Consider the following 19,289-nt stretch of genomic DNA (forward strand, 5'->3'; position numbering starts at 1 on the left):
CGCAACAATAGCCAGGGCCTGCAGGTTGGCGATGTGCCAGCCCTTACCACATGCACCACGTCATCATCCCTGGACTGAGAGACCCGCCAGATAAAATCTGGTGTGGTTGGCCACAATCTCGCTTAGGCTGAAGGCCACCTCATCACAGAACAAAACAACGAAATCGGCTAGCTTTTCTTAAGCTTGTTGTGAAGAATCTTCGACATTCCGAGCCGTTTTACCTTGTCTGCAGGCTTGACGAGGGGTTCTCTTGTAGACCTTAAGTCCTAGATCTTTCTTAGCTAGCCGGTCCATGGGCTTTCTGCTGACGTTGAACTCCCTGGAGAGGCCGCTGAATTGCAACCATTTCGTCTGACCTTCAAGGCCTTGACTTAGATCTTGTGGTACCCTCAGGAGTCCCTTTGGCGACCACGCTAAAAACAGTGTTGCAGCTGCAGTTCAGAACCTTGGCAATTTCAGTGGGAGTTTTTCCCCGTGCGAAAAGTTTTAAAATTGCGACTCAACGTCTCTCCATATTATTGGCTGTTGTTTGACTGTTGCTATTTAGATTTTGCTGGGGCTTTGTGTATAACTAGTCAAGACCCTTGCCTCGAAGTATAAACCGGTTTCAACTCAATAAAATCACGAATGTGAATGGCGTAAAATTTTAAAGGAGTGTTCGGTTTTAGACGCGCACATCTGTTTATATATATTTATAATGGTAATTAGTAGAAGACAAAGGAACCTAAAACTTTTAAATTCTTAAATTCCTTGATAATTTTTCAACGAAGAAAAGGAGAGATCCAGGCTGTCAAAAGTCATCAAAAGCCTTCAAAACGAATTTAGAGGCTCTTATATGAATGAATAGGTAGAAAAGCACATAAGTCCTCTGGATTTTTATTTAATATCAAAGATTTCAGAACTGACGTGTACCTTGTTACACATAGGTTTCGTGAATCAGTCACATCTATATATTCTGTGTGTTATATTTTTGTCTTGATAATTTTGGAAAGAAAACAAAAGCGTGCGAGGAGAAGAGATGAAATACTTATGGCATCATTGATGAAATAATATACATCTTCTTCTATCAATCAAGAATGTTATCATTCCCGCCTTTATTATTCAATATTAATATAATATTAGATGGTGATAGTCGATAGAGAACTGAATAAAATGCATAAAATAACGTCGCCGTCTGTCTGGATTTCTGAAAATGGAGGCCCAGGAATTTGGAAAATACTTACCGGATGAGAAACAGATAGTTTGTCGGATTTGTCGATATAAATGTGCTTTTTGTCCCCTGTCTAGTATTACACGCCACTCATTATCCTCACCTCATATCGAGAGCATGGATATTCATCTAAAAAATCAAGTCAAACTTTAACTCTCACAAATATGCTTATTGCATGTATATACCCTTATCCATTGCTAATCATCTATATTCAAAAAATTTATGGAGAAATACACAGGTAAACCTATCTTTTCCCGAGGAACCATCATTAAATTAATGGAGGATGTTGGTACTGATGTCATTTATAGAAATACATATAAAAATGTTTTGAGTCATCCATACCATATGACGATCAAGTTATTAGTAAAAAGTATTTACTAATATCGAAATGGAACTCTGAATTTTGTACTATCTCACAGTAAGTATTCAATTTTTTTTTAAATCTAACAATAAAATATGATTCTATTTTAGCTAAACATATGATGAATTATGATACACAACTTATTAAATGCAAAAACAACTGCTTAAATGGTCACAACAGAAACATTTGCTGAGGATTTCAGAGTCATAACCAATTATTTTGAAGATAACTACATCGTTAGAGATATGGGAAAAACAAGGAGAGAGCCAAGATATCTCCCAGCTTTATGGAACGAGATCATAAGAACAGAAGGTTTATTGAGAACAAATAACTACGTAGAGTCCAGGGATATGGAATTCTAATCTTCCATCAAATTATATCAAGATCAGTTCCTTTAACCAAAAAAAATTAGATAAAAGGATAAACGATGTATTAAATAGTTTAATTCATGATTTTTTGCTAGAATGGGCGTTAAATATAGGAATGACAGAAGCGTCTGCAGGAAAATATTTATATATATATATTTTTTTTTTTTTTTTTTGGGGGGGGGAGATGTGCTTGGTTATTAAAATATTTAGAAAAAAATTTCAAAAATCCATAACTATTCAAACAAAAATTCAAATATTATAATTATGTACAAAAAATTTATAAATCCACAACTATTGACAAAAAATTAATTTTTTTGGGAAAAAATTTAAAAAATTGTAAGCTATTCACAAAAAAGTTTAAAAATCCACAGCTGTTCAGAAAAAATTTAAGTTATATTTTCAATATTAAATTTTTGAGAAAAAAAAATTTAAAAATCTATTTCAATTGACAGAACATTAAATTTTTTGGAAAAAAATTCTATTTATAAAAAAATAGAATTTTTTTTGGAAAAAAATTCAAAAATTAAATTTCAAATATTATATTTCTCGAAAAAAATTTAAAAAATCCCTAGCTATTCACAAAAAAAATTAAAAATCCATAGCTATTCGCCAAAAAAATTTTTTTTTTTTTTTTTTAAATTCAAAAGTTATATTTCCAATACGTAATTTCTTTCCTTAAATGTTTTGTTGCACATATGAAACATACCAAAAAACGCCTATTTATTATAATTCTTAACACGATGATAATCCAAAAATTAAACCAAAAAGAACAATGGAATTCACTGTTTTTCCCTATCTAATCACAAAACTTTATTTTCCTCTACAATTATCCCATTACTAATGTATGTAAATATATACTTAAACAAATATCATACCTGAATCAAGAAAAATGTGAGTAGAATTATAGTTCTTAAATTTGCAAGGAGTTTTTGATTAAAAATTGATTTGTTTTTGTCCAAACTTCTTGATGAAAAATCCACAATCATCCTTCAACTAGAAAAAGACACTTCTAATTAAGATATACCTATATTAACTACTGAAACTTCAGCTCACCTAAAACAAGTGAGTTTTTTTGTTAAAAACAAGGTGACAAAACAATTGTTGTGGGTCAACTAGAAATGACGCTTGAGTAAAAAATCATTAAGGTATTGAGAAATTCCTCTTTTCTTTATTTACTTAATAAATATTAACGGCCAAATAGTTTATAGACATATTTGGTTCATTTAATAAAAGGATTTATTTTCTAACTTGAGGATGGGATGAGATACTTAAGAATATTATCTATAATTTAGAACCTTCAAATAATTAATGTGACTCTAATTGGCCCCATTCTGATCTTAAAAGTATAATTGGTCATATTCATAGCCTCAGACATTTGTTAATATTTATTAAAACGGAGTTGTCATAAAAATAAAGCGAGTTGATCTGTTCTATCTTTTCTTCGAGAGGTACAATTCAGAGTATTAATTATATCTTACAATGTTATTAATATTTATAATTGCATTACACACTATTATGCGGTTAGACGCCATTATTATGAAGATTCCAAACGTTATAAATAATGTCCGACAACATTTATTTCACATCCTATGTTGATATTCCTATGGATCTGCCCTTGGAAATGGCGACATTTTCCAAAGATTCTCTCGAAATGTATGTTCTTAGAAATTTTTCTTGAATAGATGAAAAATACGGAAGGATGAAGCTCCATATTGAAGGGAAGCATCTCAAGTATGTGTGTCGAATCATTTTTTTATTTCTTGATGGGAACGTTAATGTCCAAAATTACCGTTTGGTTGTTAGTATACTCATTATCTGGAAACCGGCCTTACTTTGAGGACAAATAGATTTATTTATAATCCATCAAACAACCCTAATAAATGTTATAATAGATCCATTTAAGAGGCACTGGAAGGTTTCAAGATATTTCTTAAAAACTTAGTTGAATAATTATAGCATTTTTATTCCTGGATGGTTACCTTCTCAATTGGACTTGAAGGCTGTTAGTTTTTCAAATGATAAAATACATCTTATATCAGAAATATTTTCAATAATGCCAGGATTTTGGTTATGAAGGATATTGTAAAAATACATTTATAAAGTAGTAGAAGGCAGCATGTCTACAATTATGAATTATGGGAAGATGGAATGGCGTTTGCCATATATCTTACGATCATTTGGAAACATTAACCTCCTTGTTTAGGGAGTCTATCCTAAAAAAATGATTTGGGTTGTGTTCAAATGGAAAGAAAAGACTATAAAACACGAGTCAGTTATACTAAATATAATAGGGGTGAAGTTCAATTACTGTCACTTTTCGAAGGCTAAGTCCATATTCATTGATTTGAAGAGGAAAGACTCATTTTCTATTTTTATTTTATAATCAATTTATTTGTTGTTGAAGACGAAGGAGGAGGAACATCGACCATCATATACATGTTTGACGATGCCGAACAAGTAAAGTTATATAGTTTGATTTTTTTAAATATTTATACATCTTTACTTTCTCTATACATATTACAGGAAACTTGCGAGACATGTTCCCTTTTATACTACGAAATGAGGTATGATAGTTTTACTCCTCCATTTGAAATTGAATGCGACAACTATAGGTGGTGATTTCTTTCAATAATATATTTTTTTACTGCTTTTCAGAGTTCAAAAAAAGAAATTCATTGTTATGGGCCTTTTAGCATACATTGTAATGCTTGGGAAAGTGGATAAAATCTATGTTCACTTTATAATAGAGAATCATTCCAAGTTTTCTGCTGATCAGAACGTTGAAATGATTTATTAATCTTTAAATAATCAGCAATGAATAGATGGCATTGATGACTTAATTGAAGTAGTAAGTAATACGACTCCAAAATAGTCTGCAAAGCCTACAAACCAAGATAGAGTTGAATTGTTCAATTGGGGGAAAAATATATGTGAATACTTTAGTAAGATAAAGAAAAATATATATATATATCAGGTAGTTATGTTCTCCACTCACTGATCATCCTGAAATAGGTATAATGAATGAGTGGTCCAACAGTAATGAAATCAAATCTTTAATGCTATGGAAGAATTGCATTTCTTCTAAGGAATTAACAATTATTATTCCTGAAAACTATTTACGTGAAGAAGCTCTTTTAACAGAAGAAAGTAAATAATATCTTGAAAGAAACATAGCTCCTCTGGTCTATTATGAGAACAAGAGTAAAACTTTTCTTAAAGGACTTAAGGAGCACACTTTCTCGTCTCCCTTAAATCCGTTTTCTACATCAAACTCTCTTTCCACTCCAAGCTTTCCTCCCACTTTTAATATGCTTTATACATTAAGTTTGTTTTCCACCTATAATTCTCTTCTTACTTAAAGTTCACATTTTAGCTCAAGTAATTTTCCTAATTCAAGCACTTATTCTTCCTCAAACTGTTCTCCTACAAAAGTCTGTTTCCTGCCTCCAACTCCCCTCCTACCACAAATCCGTTTCTTAGCTCGAGTCCTCTTACCTTAACTCTGTTTTTGACCTCAAGTCTCTCTCCTATTTGAATCTGTTTCCTCCCTTAGGACCACCTATACTAAATTAACTTCTTTCCTCCTCATTATCAGGAGTTAAAGAAAGATGCTTCAATTATATGGGTGTTCCTTATATTAAGGATATTTATGTAATCATGTGCGAAAATATAGATGGTGTAAATTTTGTTTAAACAAGTATTTAAGACAGTCTTGTAAAAAAAATCATATATAAAATCATTAATAAATAGTTGAATCACTGTTATCTCGATACTGATGTTTTTTATTTAAAAAAAAATCTTCTATGTTCAAAAATTAAAACCAGTGTATTACAGATTGAGTTGAAAGTTATAGGCACAAAACCGAAATCTTAGAATAATTTATCCTATTCCAGATGGTTTATCGGATCACTTTGAAAACTTTACATACATAGGAAAATCTGAATGCACAATAATCATAAACTATGTTTTATATTAAATTTTTTCTTTGATTAAGTAAAGATCGATGAAAATCAAAAGTAATATCAATTTAATTAAGTCTATATAAGAGAAGGCATCACATTAAATGGATGATTAAGAAGAAATACTACCCAAATAGATCCAAAGTATTGTCATTTGCTTCTTGAAATTACTAAAATAAAGGAACTCAAATGTGAACTTCTGTAAGTCCTATCCACTTTTGTTCTTGTCTTCAACTCCGTATTTTTCCTTCATGCTGTCCTTAATGTTGACAGTTATGGATGATATATACCATACATGAGTTTAAAAAGCCTTCTGTCATAAATAAAGATCTAATACAATGAATGATCCAACAATAAGAGCATCAATGGAATTATGAATGCAGAAACATACTCTCAGCAGCTTCAATAAAAACTTATTACATGCTTAGAGTGAAGGAATTACCATTCACCTCATACTCCAAAGAGCAGTTTGTGGTATGATTCCAGCTCATGTTTCATTTCCTCTCAATAATATTATGTTAAATAAATTATTTGTCAAGGCCTAGAGCAGAAGTTGAAGTGAAAGGATTCATTGAAAATATTGGAAGGCATTCGGAAAAGAGGGACGAAAACAGATAAATTTAAAATAGAATTCAGACTTTCGAATTTTAATTTGTGAGCTGAAGTCAGAAGTAGAAAATGGTTCAAAGGGCTTCTCACTCTTTAATATCGACTACGAACCTCAATTGATTTTAAGGGTTATTTTACTATAAAATGTATGACTTAATAATTGGCCCATCCATTATGTCAGCAATGAATACCATTTTTTACATAATATTCCGATTTAATAATTAATTAGATAATAGTGAATGAGCAAATTCACTTGAGAGGTTTTTTAGATAGAATTTCATATCATGTTCCGTTAATATTTTGACTTGATAATTATCAGTTATTAAGGCTTAAAATATAAGAAAATTTACTGCATGCATAATACCGCTTGGATCTATTGTACACATATTTATTCTTTAGTATCAGTGTTTTCTTTGCAAAAATAGGGATTCTATTATAAAGGTGTCTTCCATAGCAAATCATAATCTATAATAAAGTCAATTATGTATATTTATTGTCTATCCAATTTTATCCTATAAATTATCTATATATAGTCATGCCTCAAAACTTTATGCTCTATTCCGTGTCTTCAGGAAAATTATCGAGTCGACCTTAAAGTCAGACTGGTTTAATAGCTAGAGATGTGAAAAACTGTCTTAAGTTTTCGTAAGTGTAAATCCATAAGAAAAGTAGATAAGCTGGCAACTTTGATGAATAACTTATCTCCAAACAGGAGACGTACTACTGGGGTACCAGGGGCTATGGCTATCACCATTTTCAATAATTTAACATTATAGAGTGCCCATATTTTGATTTCTATAAAAGGTGTGCCCGAACAAGTGTCGGTTTTGGAAAGGAAAGGTTAAAAATTTGTGGAATTAATAAAAGTTAAGATCCTCTTTTGCAGGAACTTGTCCTGTTTTTATGTCCTAAAAATCGATTTAACCTATAAAAACTGCACATTTAATGAATTTGTTAAAAAAATCACTGGGACGCTCTCGACATGATGCCAAAAGAGAACATTCTGGGGCAAATGAGGACAGTTGACCACCCAACATATAGATACTAAAAAAAGGATTTTGTAAAATTATAGTTATTGCCCCTCCAGTTTCAAAAATGGTGTGCGGAGTCTATATGCAGAGAAAGAAAATAGGGGTGTACTCAGGGATTTGATGGGAACATGACTCTTCCCCTCTGAACGATTACCCCAGTATGATATGTATCCGTATGTTAAATGGATTCAAAAATAAACTTACAATGTTAGTCCCAGCTTACGATTTGTTCCTATCAAAAAGGAAAAACCCTCTTGGAGATTCTTCATTCTAATGGCGAATGAGATTTCTGACTGACGCAAGAACAGTGTCCGGTAAAATGATTCTGATAAAAAGGTTGAGGTAATATTGTTGTGTACATTACCATTGTGAGACAAAATCGTTGGTTGTAATATGAAGCGATTTCTTTTTGAGTAATTTTATTGCAAGACAATTTGACATTCCTACCTTATATTGTAAAGAAAAACCGTCATGGGGGTTCCTCTTTCTAATGGTAAATGGCATTAATGACTGATAAAGACTCAAGAAAAAATTGAACTTTTGTTAGTCCTAGCAGTGTTAATTGTCAAGTATATCTGGGCTTAGGAACAGCGTACATATAAAAATTATATGTGTTTCTTCCTTTTCTTTTTGAGGTTGGGATAATAATAAAGTGAAAATCTGGGATATAGAATGATAGAGCAACTACTTTCCCTATCTAATTGGCAAAAGATAAACTTTCTGCCACGAAAGGTGTTCCAAGTATGGCTGAGCTTTAACTTCAATTAAAGAATTGATTTGTTCTCCTGCAATACTAAATTGATTGCTAAAATGATACATGATAATGTTTCAACCAAATTGGGTTATCTTTAAAATACGTTGAATCTTCCTGAATTTAGACATGGAATAGTCTTTCATAATATAATACATTTCCCAATATCCTAAATCATCGATTATACCTATGTGGCTACGATTCACCCTTTCTTTGTTGAAAGAGCTTTTAAGGAGGAAGAAAAATGGGGGAAAATTGGTTTTTTAGGAATAAACAATAATTAAATAAAAATTTAAAAAAGAAAAAAATCCATTAATATATTTTTTCAACACCTTATATTTGGTACTACGAGCCTTTACTAAAAAAATGAAATTCATCAGTACATTTACATTATAACTAAATTTTATGATTAAAGTTGATTCATCACAGTGGGGTAATAACAACAAAAAAATGTGCGTAAATAATAGATTTAGAATGACCTGTTTTGGGGACCATTACACTAATCAACAAATGCTTACAATTGAATTGAGATGGTGACCTTCATTAATATTTTTGTGGTCTAGAGAGAGTAACATTAGTTAATACTATTTAGTTTAATAAATCCAGATAAATAATTTTTCAAACAACACATACTCAATAAAATTGAAAAAATAATGTTTTCAAAGATGCTCTATTTTTTTATTATGAAGTTATAAACCTTCACATTACGACAAACTATAATTATTGAATTTTTTTTAGGAGTGAAGCATGGGTCTAGAAATTATATTTTCAGCTTTTTATATTTAGATATTTGAAAGCGAAAAAGAACAATACATTAAAGGGATGTAGGAAAAAATATTTCTACAAAAATCACTATGTAGGCCACAAAAACATTAATTTTGGGCTATAAAGGTCATTTTCATATTTATCAGAGTAAAAGAAATCAACCTCAATCATTGACAAACATTTGCTTAATTTTGTAGACTACTTTGTTTTTAAGCCATTACTGCTCGAGAAAAATAAAAATACTATCTGCTAAATTTTTAGATTCCAAATGACATCTTTTAAATGATACTAACACTTTATATATTAAAAAATGCCTATTTTTCTTGTCACAATTGGCCGTTTATAAATGTCATGTTATTTTACTATTCATAATATATTTCCTATCAAGTTGTTGGCCGTTTTTTTTTATTGCTGATGTGAATCTTAAATGATACGGTATCCCTGAGGCGGGAGTAAGAGAAACATATGGACCATGAAATTGAGAGGAGAGGACACCAAAACAGGACAATCTAGTGTATTAATTCATATCATACTTATTTAACTATAATTTCAAAATGTGATTAAAACGGTCAAAATGTTTTAATACATATTCTGGAGCAAAGTTTGGGTCCTTTTCATCCACTCTTAGGGTGGGATGAGATCCATCAAACCATCCACCACTTTCTATGAGGGATCTAATGTAAGATAACTTAGTCTTTTCTGGATAGTTTCCCCATCGGGGTCTGTCCTCTCTCTGTGCTGAGAGTAACTTCGCTCGTATTTCTTCTGGTTTAAAGCACCTAGAAAATATATTTAAATTAAACAATCACTAATTATAGGGCGGCACACAACCATTGTTTTTTTTTTTTAATGTTTAAATTTGAAACTTAATTAAGCAAATTTTCTAGAAAACTGTTGTATTATTGAATTTCTTTAGCTATCAGCTTTCAAAGGATTTACCATTCTTCTTATGGGTATTGTTTGATCATCTTTGATGTCTTTCTCTAGCTCCTGAATATATGTGTGATGTACCTGTTCCTTCTAGAATGTGCTGATATCGGCCATTTTTTTATTTAACCATTGCTTTCCAATCAAGTCAAACATTCTTTATGTTTGCATCAACATTTTTACTCCAATTACAGACCGATAACCTTAATAATTTAGTCGTACTAACAGCTTCTAGAAAGAGACAATAAATATTACATATCTATAATTACCAAGAGCAATGATATCCAGCGTAATGACCAATAACTCCAATGGACCATGCTTTTAAATTATGAGATTGAGAATAGTAGGTAGCCTTTGATATGAATTCCTCTTTTTCATAGCCATTACTCCTAATAAGTATTGCCTTATTGTCATACACTTTTTCCAACATACCCAGAGTACATCCTGTATATAGTTCCACCAATTTCTCTGTCTTAGGCTCTGTACTCTGTACATTGAGCCAAAAAAATCCGTACAGATTCCAACGAAAATTGAATTTTATTGGCTCGGAGTAACCGTTGTACAACTTTAAAAATAAGAGAACAGATGGGTTCGGCACTTCATCTGCATCAAACAATAGAAACAAATCATCATCCCGCTTGTTTTTCAACAGGGGTAGACCATTGAGGCTTAGATGATTGCGAGTAAAATCCTCAGCTAGCCACCCGTTAGAATCCCATTCCTTCAAAAAGAAGGATAGAAAAACATAGAGTAATTTGTCTTGATATTGATTCATCCATCCTTTGGAGATTCGATCAAACAATCCTAGGTCCTTGTGTTCACCAATCATAGTATAGTTTGATTCTTGAATGAGGAAAGCATCAACAACGTCATAGTTGGTGGCCAATCGAAGTTCCAATAGTTCATATTCATGATTGAATAAAATGCCTTGAATTATTCGACGAGGAATCTTCCGGCGAACAAGTTTATTTTCGCTCAAAGGAATGGAGGAATAATGTCCAAACCAGACAGCATCGGGTATGCCGCAGTCGTTTCCAAAATAATTGTCTTTACATTTGCACTTTTTGGAGGATGTATCCTTCCAATTTGTTCCATCTATGAAGCATGCCACATTATCAGAAATGGTCCTATTGATAAGGGAGAACATATTCAATGCATATTCTATGGAAAACAAGTTATCATGAATAAATAATTATGGTCGAATGTGCTTGACTATGATTAGAGTTGTAAATAGTATATGTATTTAAAAAAAGAAAAAAAGAAAAAGGTTATACTAATCCTGCCAATTAAGAGAATACTTTGGCCATGACAGCTTAACTCTTCATTCACTTTTCATTAGATTAAATAACAGAGCATAGTTTCCATTTAGAAGGATATAGGGTGAATCTGATTGTTTTTACCTTCATAAAAATGAAAGAACCTATAACCCATTTATTGGGTTTTGTGCCCTATTTAGAGCAAGCAACATTTCATATACTATCAATAAACTGTATAGTTTAATAAATAATATTTTTTTTTTGCAACAAGTCTTAAATAACTTATTTTACTTGACTTTTCTATGCATTGGTTAATTCACAGAACCATAAAAAATAATTAAACTGATAGAAACATCTATAAAAAACTCTGGATGAGAGACAATTTCTTTGCTTTCAAATTAAAAAAGAGTCCTTGAAACATTTTTTTCTTAAAATGAAAGGGTACTGAATGGATAACGAGTCGAGTGTCAGGGAGTCAGAGTTACATTAAAGGCAAATAATTTTCAAGAAAATATTAATTTTACCCTAATAAAAATAATAAGCATGCTGTATAAATTTACCAGGGACTTCAAAATACCCACAGAGGGACAATCCACGAAAGCATGTCGAGTGTCATTAAAAAGTTTACCAGAATCCTGGCATGGCATAAAAAACTTAATTATTCCTGCGGGGATTAGTAATTGAATACTAAATTTTCTGTCATCCTTTATTCCTCTCAGATAGATAATTTAATATCCTCTTTGTCCAGTTTTCCGAGAGCCCTAACAGCTTGATATGATCATCCCAATTTAACCCTTCCTCCCTACATCTTATGAATTATGAAATTTTATTGGAAGATGCCAAGGGCAAGGTATAATATGGGCATTTTCTGCTCTCGTGAGGGGAAACTTGAATCTTTTTCTTATTGTTGTTATGACATACGTAGCCAAACATTTGGGGGAAATTAGCCATCTACCAAATGATTTTTGGCCTTTTTTCCTTTCCCGTTTTGAAGGAAAGATGGAGAGACACAATAAGGATGACATCGTTTTAAAGATGGCTGACAAGGAGATACGTAGCAAATCATTTGTAAGAAATAAAGAACAAGATAAAATATCGTGTGAAAGTTGATTACATCTCAGAGATCAAGGAGGTGTTTACTAATGTTGAATTTGAAAAAATATGAAATCCCCCTCAAATATGGACAGCCTTAAAATCTGAAGATAATGTTCACCAAAAGTGTAAGCAATGCACGTTATTTTGTTGCGAGGTAGATTGCCTTTTCCCTCAAGAAGAAACTCAAATGTACATAGTACATTTCTGACTGTCGGCGATTCTCCACTTGTCAATGGTATTAGACTCGTGACAAACTCTGAAGAAGGAGCAAGTTGACCTGGGATAGTTCATTGACATCATGAAGGAGAGCTCAGAAATTGCAATTGAAGTCAGAATTGACACAGGGTCTGAAGAGAGTGACAAATGTGTCAGCAATCTTGTTAAGATTTCAAAAGTCCTTATCAATGTGATGGGCAATACTCAATTATAACATCAAAAAGAGAGCCGAAAGAGAAGATCAACTGAAAGCAAGGCTTCCCAACTCCAATTAAAAAAGATTGGTCAACCTTGTCGGCAGAGGTAATAAATTAATTATTGACCAAATTTGACAGAATAGCTTGCAAATTAGTAAAGGGTTGTAAAGCACATCCCTTCTCACACAACACCGTCCCTTAGTTAAAAGACTGATTTGAATTCCTAATATCGATTTTGTACAAATATTTTTGCATACCTGAAATACTTTTTGTCATCATTCCGTAGCTTAAAATTTTGTTGTGCGGTTTTCCAATCGTTAACTTTAAAATCTTTAAACCCATATTCCTTTTTTGCAACATCATCATCAAACTGATTTTTATCATCTGAAATCTGTCGCTCATTTGATCTTTTATATATATAGATTAAATTAAGACCCTATAAGTAAAAAATAAAATATTAGACTTCATATCAGCAACAAATAGTTAATAATATACCATTTTACAGTATACTAATTATAAATTAATGTCACTATTCAATTGCATAAATGTCCCAAGATCGAAATAGGCTGAACCAAAGTTATAGACCAAGAAGTGAAATAAAGACAACAGTATCAATATTTATAATTGACTAGACAAATCCTTTTTTGTCCACTATAGGACTATTGAATATATCTTTATAAGTAACTAACCAACCTACAAGAGTTCAAAGAAAGAAAAAAGGTTACATAAGTCAATTGAACAATACCTTTATTGTTTTCACATAACCTTTCTTACAAAAAGAAACAAAAAAAGGGATGAAAATCAGGTGGGGGTTGGGCAATGTCCATGTTTTTGGGAATTGTATACAGCTTAAAAAGAGGTCATTCAACCAATCAACGTTCAGAACATGGATTAGGAAAAAACAAGCTGAAATCTCAAGAACAGATAACACAATACACTGTATTTTTTTTTGCTCTTAGTGATATAATGCCGTGCGAAATATGCTGAACTAAAGCATGGAACACCAAAACAACTTCAATTTCCTAGATGATTTTAAGACATAGAAATGCCATCAATATTCATTTGTAATTCTTATCAAACAAGAGAAAACTTGGGTTAACGAGATTCAATTTTTAATTCGTTACTGTAAGTGTAAGTTATATAAATCATAATCTATGTATATCTTAAATGTTAATGTGTGTGTGTGTGTGTGTATGTTCTTCAATCACGGGCAAACCAATGGATGGATTTTCCTGGAATTTTTCATCTAAGTTCTTAAGGCTCCAGAAACGGGTTTGGTAACATTTTTAGCCTTTGGAGAATGTTTTATTACTTTACCTGTACAACTTGAGGGTCAAGGTGTATTTAGGATACTATAAGGGTTCTTTGATGCTACGGGAAGTAGTAGTAAATTTATCTTGACTCGGGCACAGCACCTCAACTACATAATCTGTGGGCTGGGGTGTATTTTAGTATATTAGAAGGGGTTCTGGGTGCTTAGAAATACGGCGGCAGTACAGTTTAAACTGTATTTTGGCCCAGTTCTTCACTTGTACAACCTGAGAGATGGAGTCTACTCGGGGATATTAGGAGGGTTCCTTGATGCTCAGGGAAGGGGCGGTGGATAAATTTAACTTGCCTCGGGCCCAGCAGTTTACTTGCACAACCCGTATTATAGAATATTGGAAGGGATCCTTGGTGCCTAGAAACACGGCAGTGGTAGAGTTCAAACTGTCTTGAGGGCCCAACACTTCACCTGTATACCTGAGAGACAAATTGTTTCTTGGGATATTATGGGAGTTTCTTGATGCTCAGGGAAGCACGACAAGACTGCGAGTTCGGTATACTCATACTCATAAAACTAACATAAAAATAATTCTTAAAATTTTATGGCATTTATTTATATTTAGCAGAAAAGTTCTTGGTTAATTTCAATTTCTTAATATCCTGGTAACGCCGGGCAAACCTACTCTATTTCATTATGATATACAAGTGCTCTGCGAATGACCCTGATGTGATATTTTACTTTTTCCTTATAAAAGGTTCTGGAAAGGTAGTCAAATGGATAAGGATCATGCCAAGAGATACATTACAAAGGACTAGATACCAGCCTCAAGTTTTTTAACTGTGCAGAGTACATTCATCACTGCGTCAATAGATAAATCCAGTCATCAAAGGAAATCCCATCAGTTTAGATGTCTGACAACAAGTCGGACAACATATTAAACACATTCACTTAGCAAAATTTGATTTATTTAATGAATTCCAATAACTTCAAAGACAAATTAATGATTATGTTTTTTTTTTTATATTCCGATGCCACATTATAGCATGATTTCTCTTTAGTCTTAAATGAAACCCGAGCTTCGGCCATTACCTCTGAATTTTTTTCCCCAGTGAGTATTCTTTTGAGTTCTGCAAACAGGAAAATACACTTTGGCTAGATCTGGAGAATACATGGGTTGGTAAGCAATTTGTAGACAAATCCATGTCATTTTGCTACCATTTTCAGAATTTTAGTGACTCGGGGTATTCTCCTGATCAAAAAGACCTTTTTTTCTTCTTCAAACTCTTCATCAATGCTATGTAGTAATCGCTGTTGATAGTGTGGCCCTGTTTGCGGTAATCAATTAATGTTATACTTTGCACATCCCAGAATACTGCGGCCATAAATTTGCCAGGTTACTGTTGCTTCTTTTCATCCTTTGGATTCAGTTCATCAAGTGCAGTCAACATGGTCCTTTTGATATCTGTAAGAGTCTTAGCTATGTCGCTCAAAACACATAGCTTTACGATCATTCAAAATTATTTATTTTATTTTTCGTGGGTTACTGCCCCTTTACGACGTCCACTGCGTGGATCGTCTTCAAAGCTCATTTCACCTAGTTCAAATTTAGCAAATCATTTTTCAAGGGTCGATTTCGCTAATTGAGAGTCCGAATAATGTTTATCACCCCAAACCTTGGCATTAACGGTATTTTTTTAAAAATTAAATACCAATGCTTCATTAAAACACGAAATTCTTTTTTTTATCCATTTTTTGAACATTAACCAAAGTTGCAGAACTCACAATGCTAAATCTCATAAACTAATTGTCTGATAGCTGACAAACTAGTACACGTATTATTTGAAGGCCGCTACTAACTAAAAATCATATGATTTTATTCTAGGAGCGCATATAAGTGTCAGCCAACGAACTTTTGGATCTACCTTATAACGAGGGATGTGAAAATTCTTTATATCTTCGTTAATGTAAATCAAAAAGAAAACTATATGTTAGCAGGTTTGATAGACGACATATAACTATTCATATCGTAAGGTTTCTTCTTTCTAATACGTTTGAATCCATTAATATGAGCACAAATATATAGCCTGTTACTATGTCCAGTTCAGAAGTCCACGATAAATTGGAACTATCTTAAAATTCAACCTGCTTGATAAAAATGGAATTTGGAGTGTATTTGTTAATATGAAAAAGTTACACATGATATTAAACAATAAATTTATTCAACATGTCCTCCCTCAGGAGCCACCATCTTCTCCATCCTGCCCCTAAAGGATTTGCATGCCCTGATGACTTCCGCGGAATCGACAGCATACCACTCCCTCGTAATGCAACCCTTCAGGGCCGCGAGGCTCTTATGGCTGACCTTGCACACCTCCTTTTCTAACTTCCCCTACCAGTAGTAATCACACAGATTGAGGTCGGGTGAGTTGGAGGGCCAGGTGTTGCGATCCCAGAAAGTGATATCGTGGGAGTTGAAGAGGTTAGTGGTTCTCATGGCGATGTGTATCGGCGCTGAGTATTGTTGAAATATGAACTCCCTCCCAGCGGCTGTATCCTTCATCCAGGGGATGACGAACTCCTCAATGACTTCGCAGTACCTTATCGCGTTAACCCTTTCCTTGGGATTGAAGAAGAAAGGAGGCATCACCTCACTGGTGCTGCAGATTACTCCCAGGGTCATCATGGAGGCCGGAAACTTTGTGGTAAAGACCGCAGGGACCTTTTCTCTCTCCATGGCAAGCCACCTGTCATTCTGGACGTTGTAGCTTCTGTCGACAGTCCAGTTCTTCTCGTCGGAGAAGAAGATGATTCTTCTTCCATGTCTCTTCAGGTTATTGAAGAGACGCTTACCGTTGGTGAGCCTGGTGGCCTTCATGGATGCCGTGAGGATGTGTTGTTTGGCCATTCGGTATGACCTGTACCCGAGGTCCTCATTCACAGCCTTGGAGACCAGCTGCTTGCTCACTACACGGTTCTTGGCCAACCTAGATAAGGAAGTCCCCGGCGAAGCCTTGATGGACTTCCAGAGTCCTTCAAGGAAGCGGGGAGTGCGAATTCGGTCACTTCTCATGTTTTAAGCCTTGTGGCAGACCTTCCCCTTAACCTCCCAGGCATTGAAACCCCAGTATACTGTGGTCTTGGGATAGTTAAGAAACATGTAGATAGCAGAGGGCTTGTGTCCTGCACGAGCCAATTCGAGGATGGCGGCTCTCCTTGCTTGTTCAATGATGACTATTGTTTGTTGTCAAAACAAATGTGGTGGAAGTTATAGTGTATTGTTCACGCAACCTTTTATATTAGTATGATTTAACCCTGAATATCCACATTATGGATCTGGATGAAGTTTAAAGTAGTTCCAATTTATCGTGGACACCCTGTATATTCTTGATCTAAGATACAACAATGTAATTGCACTTGTGCACTCATATTAAAAAAGAAAAGAAAAGAGAGAATATATGTCTAGAGTTGTATAAAAACGATGTTTAAAAATGAATGAAAAATTGCCGGCCTTTTGTTTGGCGTGCATTCATTTGAGCAACATAAATTTCAGCGAGCATCATCTTAGCATCATTCATTTGAGTAAGTATTTATTTTTGCGAGCTCCTTTTCAGTTAATTTCAGCAAACATTATAAGTTAAATTAAACGTCATCACTCACCAGAGTGGTGTTCAAAATTAACTTTGGAGAAGTCTGGCTGGAGAAACTGAGGCTCTTATCAGATTTTGTCTGAATGTCTTAAGCTTCCGTCAAGGGATTAATTTACAACATATATTGAGTGGGATGGTATTCAAATATTTTCGATCAATGGATCCTCTTGGAGTGGGATTGTTAAAAAAGGGACGTGCATTCTCCCTTCATTTTCGTTGTCCAATGTTATGACAGTAAACCCTTGATTAATGTGCCTTTTTTGACTTGATTCAAAACTATATGTATTTTGTTCTTTTTAGGAGAAGGCTTCACGGGAGTTTGGATAGATCTTTTTGGGCACTCTTTCATCACTCCGGTAGCTTCATTGAATAAAGAAATATTCAGCATTCTCTGGTGAGTCATGATCTTCAATAATTACATAATATCTTATAATATTTACTTTATGAAAATGTCGCTGAAATGAACGACGCTGAAAATAATCTAATCACAAAACTTTATTTTCCTCTACAATTATCCCATTACTAATATATAATTAAACAAAAATCATACCTGAATCAAGACAAATGTGAGTAGAATTATAATTATTAAATTTGAAATGAATTTTTGTTTAAACATTGACTTTTTTTTGTCCAAACTTCTTGATAAAGAAACCACAGTCATCCTTCAACTAGAAAAGGGACACTTTAAAAGCTACATATATTACTGACTACTAATTTGGATCATCAAAAAATAAAGAGTGCTGAATAAATATATGCAAATAAATTTTATTTTGTTTGTAACTAGTTGAGAAGACAAGAAGAGCCCTTCCATACACTTGTATCCTTCATTGAAAGGACACCTGTTTATACACCGAACTTATAAAAAAATATACAAAATCTCTATATGTGGCGGGTCAACTAGAAGTGACGCTTGAGTAAAAATAAAGTTATTGAAAAATCCCCTTTAATTTATTTATTTAATAAATATTAACGGCAAATAGTTTATATACATATTTGGTCCATCTTGGGATTTATTTTCAAATTTGAGGGATGGGATACTCGGGAATATTATCTGTAATTTAGAGTCTTCAATTAATTAATGGTACTCATATTGACCCTGTCCTGATCTTTTAAATATAATTTGTCAAATTTGTATAAGTGTGTTACAAAATGCCAATTTATGGTGTCAAAAACTTGTATAAGGCGTGTGCGGAAGTTTAGAAGTATTTTGGTGATCCCCATAGAAATACTGGATTTTCACCACTTAAATCGGGAAAACAAATTAATTTTATTTATATTTAGTGTAGACAAATTCTTAATCTTTCACGCAGTCTAATTTTTTTTTAACACGTTGCTTCGTTTAATCGCACCATTGACTGGGAAATAAATTACCTCAAGATAGTCTTTCAAATCACAAATGAAGGAAAATAGATCAAATAAAAGGTATAATAGACGTTAAAACATTTATTTTTCTAGTATTTTGTAAAGTTTCCAAAACATCTGTGTATCGAAAGTACATCAATTTTAACCCAACATTAGAACCTTCAATCTTTATTACTGCGCAATATGAAAGTAGTTGGGCAAATTTTCAATTGTATGTATTTAAAAGTAACATCTTTAGTGCAATACTGTACTCTGTAATTCCTGAAAG

At 33.1% G+C, this 19,289-nt stretch overlaps 1 protein-coding gene and 1 long non-coding RNA gene across 2 annotated transcripts; one reads left to right on the top strand and one right to left on the bottom strand.

Annotated features, from left to right (window-relative positions):
• The first annotated feature begins 3,356 nt into the window (after nucleotides 1-3,356).
• On the top strand, nucleotides 3,357-5,711 carry LOC121116326 (uncharacterized). The gene is made up of 2 exons (XR_005863825.2): nucleotides 3,357-4,396; nucleotides 4,463-5,711. It is a non-coding gene; the product is annotated as an uncharacterized lncRNA (long non-coding RNA).
• Nucleotides 5,712-8,607: 2,896 nt separating this feature from the next.
• LOC121115697 (beta-1,4-mannosyl-glycoprotein 4-beta-N-acetylglucosaminyltransferase) lies at nucleotides 8,608-18,393 on the bottom strand. The gene is made up of 4 exons (XM_040709809.2): nucleotides 18,210-18,393; nucleotides 13,003-13,181; nucleotides 10,251-11,108; nucleotides 8,608-9,833 (listed from the first exon to the last, which is right to left on the bottom strand). The coding sequence occupies exons 1-4, from the start codon at nucleotides 18,318-18,320 to the stop codon at nucleotides 9,596-9,598; spliced, it is 1,386 nt and encodes a 461-aa protein (XP_040565743.2). The 5' UTR covers nucleotides 18,321-18,393; the 3' UTR covers nucleotides 8,608-9,595.
• Between the last annotated feature and the right edge of the window lie 896 nt (nucleotides 18,394-19,289).

Source organism: Lepeophtheirus salmonis, chromosome 4, assembly GCF_016086655.4.
Source record: "Lepeophtheirus salmonis chromosome 4, UVic_Lsal_1.4, whole genome shotgun sequence".
Taxonomy (NCBI): Eukaryota; Metazoa; Arthropoda; class Copepoda; order Siphonostomatoida; family Caligidae; genus Lepeophtheirus; species Lepeophtheirus salmonis.

Excerpts from the sequence above, each read along its gene's own strand:
- LOC121115697 (XM_040709809.2), bottom strand. The coding sequence starts at position 18,320 with ATGACTGTGGTTTCTTTATCAAGAAGTTTGGACAAAAAAAAGTCAATG. Across the intron at positions 13,182-18,209 it reads TCACATTTGTCTTGATTCAG|GGTCTTAATTTAATCTATAT; the intron begins GTATGATTTTTG and ends TTTTACTTATAG. Across the intron at positions 11,109-13,002 it reads GATGACAAAAAGTATTTCAG|GACCATTTCTGATAATGTGG; the intron begins GTATGCAAAAAT and ends CCTTATCAATAG.